The following is a 13,124-nucleotide window of genomic DNA, read 5'->3' as shown; positions in this document are numbered from 1 at the left end:
TCGTCAAGGAAAACTCCATAAACTTAATCTTTATTATTAGATAATCATCAAAACATCTTAATGAATCTTGGAATAATTTTATTATACATGAATTTATATCTTGGAAGTGATGATTCCATCATTTGAATATTCAAAACTTGAATCTACATTTTGAGAGTCAGATAATTTCCAAATTTCTTTATAAACCTTTAACAAAACTAAATCATTAACTTTCAAGCTTCAATGTGACCTTATGCTTCAATTCATAACATTTTCATAAATTTAAATAATTCAAAATTGAGTAGAAATATTGTTTAAAGCTACAACCCACAATTGAAGCTCTATATTAACATTGAAATTCAAATACGATTTCATTGGTTTCAAAATGATTTGATGAAGTCATTACTTTGATAGGGTGTTAACATATCATAAGAAATCTAGATTAACTATCGATTTCATCAAATCAAAATATATATTAAATTCACCGTTTATGGAGCTCCAAAGCTTCACAAAACTCCCAAAATCCATAACAAACACTTCAAATAAGATTTTTCATGCAGTTCGAGATATAAATGCTAGAGGCAAGCTTAGAAAACCAATTAGAACTACATATCACTAACAATTTTGGGATTTTGAGAAATCTCCAAGCCTTAAATCCAATATGGAGAAGATGAAGGAGTTTTATACCTTCCCAACGCCTTTTTGTTGAATGCTAATTCTCTAATTCCAATGCTTCATTGTTGGTGCTATTAGATCTTTACCAAATCTCTCTTGATCGACATTTCTCCCTTCCTAATTTATCAAAGTTGTTTGAACGAGGAATAGGTATCGAAAATAGTAACTAGTGTATGAACTTTTACTAACTTGACATATTGCACCCTTAATTCCTCTATTTCCAACATTTGCCCCAAAATGGATTAATTTATCTAGTTTGTTTCATATTTACATTATAGGGAGTTCATGGATTTTACAGCCTCCAAGGGAAAGAACAATCTTCAACTCCATTGTGTACTGTTTACTGTGGAATATCTGGATTGCAAGGAATGATAGATTATTCAAAGAATTGAGAATCTCACCCACAAAAGCGGCAAATAATGTTATATCCCTATGTTATTTATGGTGAAAACATAGAAGTAAGCTTAGGTGTGGAAGATAGGTAGACTGGAGTATCTCATCATTTTCTCATTTCATTTCTAATATGTAATTTTATTTGGACCTTTTGTATATTTTGCACATTGCGCCTTAGCTGCTTGCTAAGTGTTGCTATTATTTATATATATATATATATATATATATATATATATATATATATATATATATATATATATATATATATATATATATATATATATATATATATTTCTCTTGTTTCGAAAAAAAAAAAAAAACAAGAGTTAATCAAGTCAAATATGGGTCAACACTATGTTCTTGTCTAAATTACCATTTTAGCGTTAGTTTATATATTTGACACAAATAAATGTTAATTCACTATAATTAGACTTTATAAACACAAATGTTTTCAAATATATATATATATATATATATATATATATATATATATATATATATATATATATATATATATATATATATATATATATATATATATATATATACTAGGTTAAAACCCGTGGAACCCACGGGTGCTGTTTTTGAATTGAATTTAAAAATTAATTATTTAATAAAATATTATATCAATAATTCTGATAACTTATAAATTGTAATATTGAATATTTAAATAATTTTTTTTATTGGTAATTATTTAATTACTAACTAAATGGGAAGTATTTAATTAGGAATGAAGATTGTTGAAAACTATTTTTTTTATTCATCATTCTAATTGGACATATGCAGATGATACAATACCAATGTGTGTAATGAAATTAACATAAAATATAACAATACGTAATTATAAAAAAATACAGTAATATGATGGATTAAGTGTGATTTCCTAAAATTGAATAAAACGACGTTACAAAAAAGTTGGCTACAAATTTCGAAAAACTTCCTTATAAACAACATTGGAAGTTTTATTTGTGAGTTTGCCATCTTTATCTAAAATTAATAATTTTAATCCCTCTCTACTCTGAACTCTAGATAAGGCAACATACAATTGTCCATGTGAAAAAACAGGATCTTTCAGAAACAGACCAACCTTTGACAACGATTGTCCTTGACTTTTGTTAATAGTCATTGCAAAACATACAGCCAAAGGAAACTGTCTTCTTGTGAATTTGAAGGGAATCTTTTTTTCTGATGGAGTTAAAGACATTCTTGGAATAAAAGTCCGATTTCCAATATTAGTTCCAGTTATTATACGTGCTTCAATAACACGTTTGCCCAATGATAACACCTGTAGTCTTGTGCCATTACATAAGCCGTTTTTCTGATCAATATTTCTCAGTAACATTACTGGAACACTAATTTTTAAAACTAATTTATGATTTGGTAAACCGGATACTTTGAGTCCATTTAATACATCAGGAGAGTATAGATTTGCATCAAATTGATCATGGAGAAATTCGGATTCACATATGCAGTCTGAACTTAAATATTCAACTTGATCTCCTGGAAACTTCTTAAGTAAACGGTCGTTTATTTCCTGGACAACTTCATTTTTTGGAGCAAGTATCGCTCTTTCTTGGAAATAATTTATATCGCTATAGTACTCTAAAATTGAAGGATATACAAACTCAATTAAGAAACCTATAGGATCATGTGAATCATTAATGAGAATATCATCCGGAATATCGATAATCGTTTCACCGTCGTTCGGACCACCAAGTTTTCCTTCTCCTATATCCAACAACCAATTTGCAAAATCTCTTATTTTTCCTATATCTGATTGATCCCTTCCAACAGTTAGCCTCATGTTTTTTGTTAATCTATGGACTTTGCAATGTTCCCATAAATATGAAGAACTCAAAGAAGCATTTACAATGTTCTTTCTACTGCCACCCGGCACAACAGGTAGAATTTGTCTAAAATCTCCTCCAAAGACAATAACTTTCCCTCCAAATGGAATATTTGAGATGGTTGAATTTACGCACCTTAATAAATCCTTCAAAGTTCGATCTAAAGCTTCAAATGCATGCTTATGGACCATAGGTGCTTCATCCCAAATTATCAAAGAGGTTTTCCTTATTAAGCTTGCCAACTCACCGTCTGGATTTATGTTACAAAAAGAATCCTCTGTAAGCTCAAATGGAATTATAAATCGAGAGTGTGCTGTTCTACCACCGGGCAATAATAAGGAAGCAATACCACTTGAAGCAACATTTAATACAATATTTCCTTCAGATCTAATTGCTGCAGATATTGTTTTCCATAAAAAAGTTTTACCCGTTCCACCATACCCGTAAACAAAGAAGACACCTCCTTTATTTTGTTAAATAGCACTCTTGATGTTTAGGAAAATGTTCCGTTGCTCATTTGTTAATGCAAGAAACATACGATCATAGTCATTCTTTATAACGGGAATGTCGTAATCTAGTTCCCCGGTGATAAGTCGATTGTTTGAAGAAGAAACGGATTCAACATCTGGGTATGGCATGTTTTTGAAGTTTTTGAGAGTAGAGTTTTTTCGAAGTAAAATTTGTTGTATTTCTAACAAAGTTAAGTTCTTAAGTTCATCTACTCCGAGAGACAATTCTGCACGAAAATATTAAATAATTAATAAAATACGTGGTTGATATTTAATAATTTCATTACTAATTATTTAATGGGTGTTGAAAAATAAAAATAAATTAATTTTAAAAAATAAGAAAAAATGTAATACCTGCTGACTTAAATCTTCGTTGTTGGCTATATAGAATTCCATCTGCCAAATATTCCCATGTATTTTCCCAAACGATCTCTGGTTTAGACATACTATTACACATCAACAATGTAGCAAATAAAAAGCGTAGATAAAAACCAGATCCAGAATGACTTGCTTCTTTAATTGCATCAATGTATTCCTTGTCATCATCTAATAGCCCGAGTGCATAACAGGCATCTCTAAAAGAAGAATGTGTTTCTCCATTTACCGTGCGAATTTCATCAAATGATGTTGGTCCTTTTACTTTATTTAAAAGAATCCTTAAGAAATATGCTTCACCTAGTTTAGGTGAAACTGAATGAATTCTACCGATGGCTTTTCCTACTTTCCTTCGCTTCCAAAACCGACCATTTAATATCCAAACAAACTTTGTAGGGAATTCAACATATGTGAGTTTTCGTGCTTCACTGTCGATTGCATTACACTCCATCCAAGCTGTGAACTTTGAAGCGGCAACAGAAGGTTTGTCAAGAACATCATCAATATCATCATCTTCGCCATATACAATTTGTTGTTGATTAGGAAGATGAAAAGGTAGTCTAACAACAGAAGGATATCTGCAATGAACATCATATCTAAAAATTCGCCATGATGCTTCACATGCTGATAAATATCTACAATCGTAATATTCAGCTATTTCATCGACCGCATCATTATTTTCACATTCATTGTTGGTTGGTACAACAGCAACTGTAGCTCTATCAGGACCCTTATTTATGTATTTAAACAAATACTTTATAGAAGATCCCTGATTGCACCATTCAATATTAATATGTGCCTGATATCTTTTCAATAGATATTTGTTGTATGGAACAACATTTCTATTATCCAACCTTACACCTGATTTTTCTACAAAATGACCATCGTTTCTTCGCTTATATAACGGAAAACCATTCTGATCAACAGACGAATGATTAATGAATTGTTTTGGAAAGTTTTTAGAGCACTTTTTATCCACCATGCATGGACAATTCATATTTTCAGCTCCACATGGACCATGAATCATAAACTCATTTACAAGTGAATACAATTCAGGATCTTCAATTCTGTCTGGTATCTCTGCTGAAATTATTGGATCAATAAGTTCAACAGTTGGTAGCTTGTTGTCAGAATGCATGAATAGACATATATGACTATGCGGCAAACCTCTTTTTTGAAATTCAATGGTATAAACATCTGTAAAAGAATTTGACAAAAAATAAAAGAGAATGTGATTAGATATCAAAACATATTTAAAATATAATAATAAGATCAATGTTTTATAAAAAAAAATTAAAAATATAGTTTTAATTACATGCTTGAACTTTGCCGAAAATTTGATTCTCCCTTAAGTCTTTAATGAATGCATCAAGCTTGATCTTAAACAACCTACATAGTATATCAGGTCTGTCTTCTGGTTGAAGTGAAGTATCCTTAAGAAACCTTTTAATCTCAGGCCATTTGGGATTACACGTAAAGGTTATGAAGAAATCAGGATATCCAAACCATTTACATAGTGACATGGTATCCAAATAGTTTTGCAGCATATAGCGTGCACCTCCGGTAAAGGATGAAGGTAATATGACACGTTGGCCGACATTCGAGATATCAATCGTTCCTTGAGCTTTTTGGTTACGTAAATTTTCATAAGAATCACATCTAAGAACATGTTGTTGCCTACGTATGTAGTACATTCTCTCCGTTTCCATCATAGTATAGGCATCTACCAGAAATTGTTGAAACAACCTTCTTGAATTAAGTATAAGAGAGAACGAATGATCTCTGTCTTGAATCCTATAAGCGAAATATTCTCTCATTGTACATTTCGCACGCTTGCTGTTGGTCGTAAATGACACACCTCTATGAAGAATGTCAACACTATAACCATCATCCCCATATGGAAATAGCAATGGATATTGGAGAGGAAGGTACGAAGGATGCAATTCACTGATACGTTGTAGACAACCATTTTTTGTTTGAACGACGATATCCCTCTTTTCGATTGAATCCGAAATGTCACCAATTATTAAAGCAGCAACCTCAGAAGCAGTCGGTAGGTTATATGTTCTTCCATCTTGCTCCCTTCTCCCAATAAGTCGTAATTTCATATCAACTTCTGGATTTTTTTGAAAAGTATCTCTTACCATTCTATAAGATCTAACCAAGACATTATTTGAATCCAACATCACCTTAATATCTTTAACAATATCACTATTAGTTGATGTTGATTGATCTTTTTCACCACTAAAATAAATAAATTTATACATAATATTAGTAATATATACATAATATATATATATATATATATATATATATATATATATATATATATATAATAATAGATTATGAATAAGAAGTTTGAGAAAATACCGAAAACATCTTTGTCTATTTGTAATTTCGTTGTCAGTGTCATAAATGTATAACTGAGAGAATTTTGGTTCCGATCCTTTTGCTGGCAAAAGACTTCCAATACTATGATAATTTTGACCACCCAATCTGAAAATGTAAGGAGCGTTTCCTCTATTGATTGAAGAGTCAATTTTACCACCCATCGACGTGAAAGAAAACATTGAATTGTAACGTCGAATGTTTTTCATGAAGTGTTTGCTTTTTGAATCCATATTTCGAAACATTCTTTCATAAGTAGGGGGTGCATTCTTTAAGTCTGGAAGTTGAACTTTGCCGTAACCACAACATAATGAATAATCCGTGTTCCCATTTTCTTTACCTCTAATGGATTCATTTCTCCATAACTTTGCACGACATGTTTGACATACAACATCTTGATCACCATGATCCAAATATTCTGTAAAATAAAAGCGTTGAATAAAATATCAATGAATTTTATAATTATATAGAACATAGTATCTGAAATGTAAAATGGATTTTATTTTTTCATTACCATTTGAGATACCAACTATACAATTTTCATTGTTCACTTGATGTATATTTTCTACATCTTCTGTCAAATCAATCAATGGGATAGGGGATAAATGTCTTGTCTTCGTTTTTAATTTATGACATCCTGGATTTAACTTGATTGATGATGAAGAAGTTGTTACTGTAGATGCATTTTTTGATGTCATATCATTTGAAAGTACATGGTACTGTCTTTTCTTTGCTAACTTGGAAGTGATATATTTATCAAAACCAATGTTATCTGAATAAAATAAAAATAAAATAGTTAACTAAATAAATAAATATTTACATAATGGATAATAGTATATTTTAAAAACCATAAATAATTACCATTCGTAATGTTAGATAACGGATTTATAACATTTGTAATGTTAGAAAATGGAGTTCTAACATCTGTAAAGGAAGGACAGTATTGTATGGTTGTGTTATGCTTTGCAGGTGTTGTAAATAAATTGACATTTTGAGTTTGACGAACAATGTTGGTTGATTGATCTGCAAATAGAAATAACTTATAAAACTTGTAAATATTATGTATTCAACTATATAACAGTAAAAGATGGAATATAAAATACTAATACGGTTATAGTTAATGGTTTTTTTGAAGAGATGTTGTAATGATATACTTGGAACGTTTGGTATTGTTTTTATTTTCTTCGATCTTTTATTTTCCAAATATATTTTTCTTTGTCTTCTTTTCTCTTTGGCCTGCATGTGGTACATGTTACTGTTGTTTTCTGCATAAGAAGACATAGGTTAGGAAATGAAATGTGAAATTATGTACATAATATGTTTATATAATACAATTGAAGTTAGTTAGAATTAAATAAATAATGATAATAAAGTAAATGTATTTAAAAAGTTACCTTTATTAATTTGTTTATTAAAATGTTAGCATCATGACTCATCATCCTCATTTCCAACCTAGGGTTTATTCGATTTAAATCTACTGTTTCCCCAATTTCAACCAATCGTGGGTTCGGATGAGATCAGGGGTTAAAACCCTAGATCTCCATGGAATCAATGAAGGTAAAATTGTGTGATACACGATAATCGTGATGATTATAACTTGCTTATTGATCTTATGTATCTATTCAAGATTATTTTTTTACAATTAGAAAAACATCTATTCCAGCATATTGATTATTGTTGTAAATTTCAACCATAAATTCATAGAGAAAACAAAGTGATCTAAACTGATAATACTAACCTGACATATGGATATGGAAATCTTGCAGGTAGAACTGGAATGAGGATTACAACTTTAATGAAGCAGTTTGATGTAAGCTTAATGAAAAAAAAATCGCAGAAACAATTGAATATTAAGAAGACGAATGAGGTGTTTCAAAATTTTGGATTTCACGTTTTGAGTTAAAGTTATATGCTTGAATATTGGAAAAAGATTACGATTATATGATTTTATTGTTGTTGGATCTTTATTAGATATAATTTTCTTCCTGATTTTTTGGAATTTAAAAGATTACAACTAAAAATTAGTTTAATATTCAAATTTCATCTAAAAAAGGAGTATAGAATATTAGGAAATAGTTGGTTGAATATAGGTTATTTACAGAAGATAAGTAAATATGTTGCAACCATTACAAAAATGTATGAATTAATTTTAGAGAATCAAAGATATAAATTTTGTTTACAATTGGTTATTGATTATTTATTAAAAATAACATATTTATCGTGACAAAAATAATAGTTATTCTAAATAATAGACATAAATGTTCCATGTTTAAAATAATCAACATAAAGATGCGAAGGTGATTATGGTTAATATTCATTATTGGAGTCAAATGCAGTTCACGTGTAAAAGCAAAAATGTTCGCATTTGGTAATACAAATCAAAATTGGGTTTCGCATATGAGGTTGTATGGATTGGGGTTAAAGATGCGAAGGTGATTATGGTTAATATTAATTTCGCATTTGGTGAGACAAACAACTCAAATGCCAATGAACTAAAAAAAATGACTGGAACATGCGAAGAAAGAGGGTGAATGAAGAATGTGAATTTTACAGTAGAATGCGAATTGGGGAAGAAAGCTAAGAATTTCGCATTTTTATTATACAAATTGATTGATTGATTGATTTGTCTTAATTGTTAATTGCGATATATGAAATACTTATCAAGTTAGGGGGAATATGGTCATTTTGAAGTAAAAGAAGCCTTGGTTATTAAATGAATCATACGAAGGATCTGTTATTTGATTTTGGAATTGGGGCGAATAATCGAACGATTTGGAGTTGCGAATTTGATTTTGAAAAGCCAATCAGTTGGGTTCGCATATGAAAACAGATAAGTTTTGATTTTGGATTAGCAATTGGGTTAATTGGGTTATTGATTGAGGGATGATTCGTGAAGAAAAATGCGAAGTCAAGAAGGACTGTGAAATGTGATTTGTTCAATATTGGAGTCAAATGCAGTTCACGTGTAAAAGCAAAAATGTTCGCATTTGGTAATACAAATCAAAATTGGGTTTCGCATATGAGGTTGTATGGATTGGGGTTAAAGATGCGAAGGTGATTATGGTTAATATTCATTTCGTATTTGGTGAGACAAACAACTCAAATGCGAATGAACTAAAAAAAAGATGACTGGAACATGCGAAGAAAGAGGGTGAATGAAGAATGTGAATTTTACAGTAGAATGCGAATTGGGGAAGAAAGCTAAGAATTTCGCATTTTTATTATACAAATTGATTGATTGATTGATTTGTCTTGATTGTTAATTGCGATATATGAAATACTTATCAAGTTAGGGGGAATATGGTCATTTTGAAGTAAAAGAAGCCTTGGTTATTAAATGAATCATACGAAGGATCTGTTATTTGATTTTGGAATTGGGGCGAATAATCGAACGATTTGGAGTTGCGAATTTGATTTTGAAAAGCCAATCAGTTGGGTTCGCATATGAAAACAGATAAGTTTTGATTTTGGAATCGCAATTGGGTTAATTGGGTTATTGATTGAGGGACGATTCGTGAAGAAAAATGCGAAGTCAAGAAGGACTGTGAAATGTGATTTGTTCAATATTGGAGTCAAATGCAGTTCACGTGTAAAAGCAAAAATGTTCGCATTTGGTAATACAAATCAAAATTGGGTTTCGCATATGAGGTTGTATGGATTGGGGTTAAAGATGCGAAGGTGATTATGGTTAATATTAATTTCGCATTTGGTGAGACAAACAACTCAAATGCCAATGAACTAAAAAAAATGACTGGAACATGCGAAGAAAGAGGGTGAATAAAGAATGTGAATTTTACAGTAGAATGCGAATTGGGGAAGAAAGCTAAGAATTTCGCATTTTTATTATACAAATTGATTGATTGATTGATTTGTCTTAATTGTTAATTGCGATATATGAAATACTTATCAAGTTAGGGGGAATATGGTCATTTTGAAGTAAAAGAAGCTTTGGTTATTAAATGAATCATACGAAGGATCTGTTATTTGATTTTGGAATTGGGGCGAATAATCGAACGATTTGGAGTTGCGAATTTGATTTTGAAAAGCCAATCAGTTGGGTTCGCATATGAAAACAGATAAGTTTTGATTTTGGAATCGCAATTGGGTTAATTGGGTTATTGATTGAGGGACGATTCGTGAAGAAAAATGCGAAGTCAAGAAGGACTGTGAAATGTGATTTGTTCAATATTGGAGTCAAATGCAGTTCACGTGTAAAAGCAAAAATGTTCCCATTTAGTAATACAAATCAAAATTAGGTTTCGCATATGAGGTTGTATGGATTGGGGTTAAAGATGCGAAGGTGATTATGGTTAATATTCATTTCGTATTTGGTGAGACAAACAACTCAAATGCGAATGAACTAAAAAAAATGACTGGAACATGCGAAGAAATAGGGTGAATGAAGAATGTGAATTTTACAGTAGAATGCGAATTGGGGAAGAAAGCTAAGAATTTCTCATTTTTATTATACAAATTGATTGATTGATTGATTTGTCTTAATTGTTAATTGCGATATATGAAATACTTATCAAGTTAGGGGCAATATATTTTATTTGAGTTATAACCAAAATCAACTAACTTGTCCAATTTAAAACAATAAAAGTATCCAAAAATATTCAAAACCAATAATATTTGACATCCTAAATACCCCAAAATAAAAATCATACCAAGCAATTAAAATATCTTTATAACCAAAACAAATGATCAAAATATATTAAATGTGTCTTATAACCGATAGAAACTCACTTTTCAATTTTTGGAATCAAGAGTGGAGTTTCCTCTGCGGTTGACTTTCTTTTAGCCTTAGTTGAACTTAAATCATATCCAGAATCAACATCATAAATTTCTTGGAGGTTGCGCTTCAAATCACCTGATATTTTGCAAGGACTTGTTGCGGTTGACTTATCAACTGTTGAGGGTGTAAAAGTTTCGTCTGTTTGTGAGATCACATCCTAATTTTAAAAAAAAAAATGTTTGATTCCTAAAAAAAATAACTAATATAATTAAAAGTTTATAAAATAAAATGAAAAACCTTTTGAACAGGCTGTACAACATCATCGGATTCCAAAGCAACTTGATTTAAGGAGACAGATTGATTACTCTAAAAAATAAAATGGAAATATGTTAATCGTTATGTACTTTAACATTAAAGAATTGTAAATTTTCAACAATAAAAAATTACATACCATAAGTTCTATTTTACTTTCCAATTCACAAACAATGGACATATCTTCTGTAACTCTGAGAACTGTGTAGATGTTATTATAGTTGTTGACATTGTATTCTGTAATATCTACAACAAAACCAAACTTGCGGTTTTTCAACACATTAAGTTGCATTGAAAATAGGGCATCACTGTCTCCGGCCTGTAAGATATATTTTAATAAATTAAAAAAATTAAGTAAATGTTTTCTGATTTTAAAGGTATGAATAATATACCGCATCATGTATCTTTTTCAACTCGTAGGCACTTATATTTAACAACCTCCTTGCTTCCCTATCAAAAAGAGTCAATCCAATGGTTCCAGTACAATCTTGTACGTTAATTGGAATTATATACCTAAAACAAAAAATAATTATGTCATTGTTAGTGTTGTTTTAAGATTGACAAAATTAATAGAAATAAATATGTCTATACTTTATAACTGACTGAAATTCAGATTTTTTGCATTGTGCATTTGTACACTCGACAACCATAGTTTCTGAAATTCCCTCAGGGTTGGTATACGAATGATTGGTTTTGGGAACAGGGATAATTTTTTTTCCACATTTTTTGCATGCTTCATAATACCATGGTAGATTCTGCCTTATATTAACAATGGAAGCAACTAATAAAAACTTCATTTCCTGTATCATATAAAATGTAAAAATTATTAAAATAAATTATGCAAAAATAAAATGTAAAACATATAAAATAATGCAATATACCTTAATTGGTTCGGTGATCTCACAGATTGTTTTTAATGGAAAATTGCCCTTAAAGTCATCTATATATGAAGAAGAGTAGCTTTGAAGTGTAGTTATGCTTTTTTTAGTTATACCGAAATTGTCATGACATTTCAACCTGTAATGTTTAATTTAGATTCATGAATATTAGGTTTTGTGTTTTTTTTTAAGTTAAAATACATTATAAAAAAATAAAAAACAATTGGAAACTAACTTATTTTTAAACTCATTTATTTCATAAATGTCAGAATTTATGAACAATTTCGTTACTTCAAAATGACTTTTAGCTTCACCAAGACCTGTAAAAAATGTATATCCAATTATTAAAATTTATATAAAAACAGTAATTATAAACATCTATATATAAAGATTGAATACAAACCATTCCAAATGTTTAGCTTCAAAAACTGCATCACGATAACAACAAAATTAACAGTCGGGTTATTTTTTAGGTATTCTGAAATTTGATATGCTTGACTTCCAAAAATAGTAACCTTCAGATGTACAGAACTAAATAAACCATAAAATAGTATATTAATATTAATTTGTGATTAATTAAAGATAATAAATAATAAATAAATAATACAATATAATCTCACTCTAGGTTGCTAAGAGTGACTTTTATATAATGCTTGGATGGTACTGGATTTGAAGTTTCAAGAGGCCTAAATGACACGATATGTCCAATAACATCTACACAACAGATACCACAAAAAAATAAAAGTTTAGGATTAAATTCGTAATATTTAAATAATAAAATGTATAACCAAAAAAACAAATGATAAAAAATGATTTTATTAATATTTTATGACTAACCAAAGAATGTGTCTTTTGGGCATGTTTGTTCTATGATAGAGTTAAAGTCAACAAACATAAATCCATTGACCGGACCCGAGAAATCATCACATTTTTTTAGGATGCTTTTCCAATCCAAAGTTAAGGTCTGTTTATGACCTGTATAACTAAAACCATTAGTAACAGCAGCCATATTGGGTTTTATAACTATATAACT

General features: G+C 29.8%; 1 protein-coding gene across 1 annotated transcript; it reads right to left on the bottom strand.

Moving 5' to 3' along the window:
- Window positions 1-921: 921 nt before the first annotated feature.
- Window positions 922-7,447, bottom strand: LOC145030095 (uncharacterized). Its single transcript, XM_078978521.1, has 9 exons — window positions 7,423-7,447; window positions 7,028-7,189; window positions 6,693-6,938; window positions 6,149-6,584; window positions 5,094-6,022; window positions 3,758-4,975; window positions 3,433-3,630; window positions 2,333-3,357; window positions 922-1,008 (listed from the first exon to the last, which is right to left on the bottom strand). The coding sequence occupies exons 1-9, from the start codon at window positions 7,445-7,447 to the stop codon at window positions 922-924; spliced, it is 4,326 nt and encodes a 1,441-aa protein (XP_078834647.1).
- Between the last annotated feature and the right edge of the window lie 5,677 nt (window positions 7,448-13,124).

Source organism: Lactuca saligna, chromosome 2 (genome assembly GCF_052625555.1).
Source record: "Lactuca saligna cultivar CGN05327 chromosome 2, ASM5262555v1, whole genome shotgun sequence".
NCBI lineage: Eukaryota > Viridiplantae > Streptophyta > Magnoliopsida > Asterales > Asteraceae > Lactuca > Lactuca saligna.
Note: the sequence above shows the minus strand (reverse complement) of the source record. Positions and strands in the feature narration are given on the sequence as shown.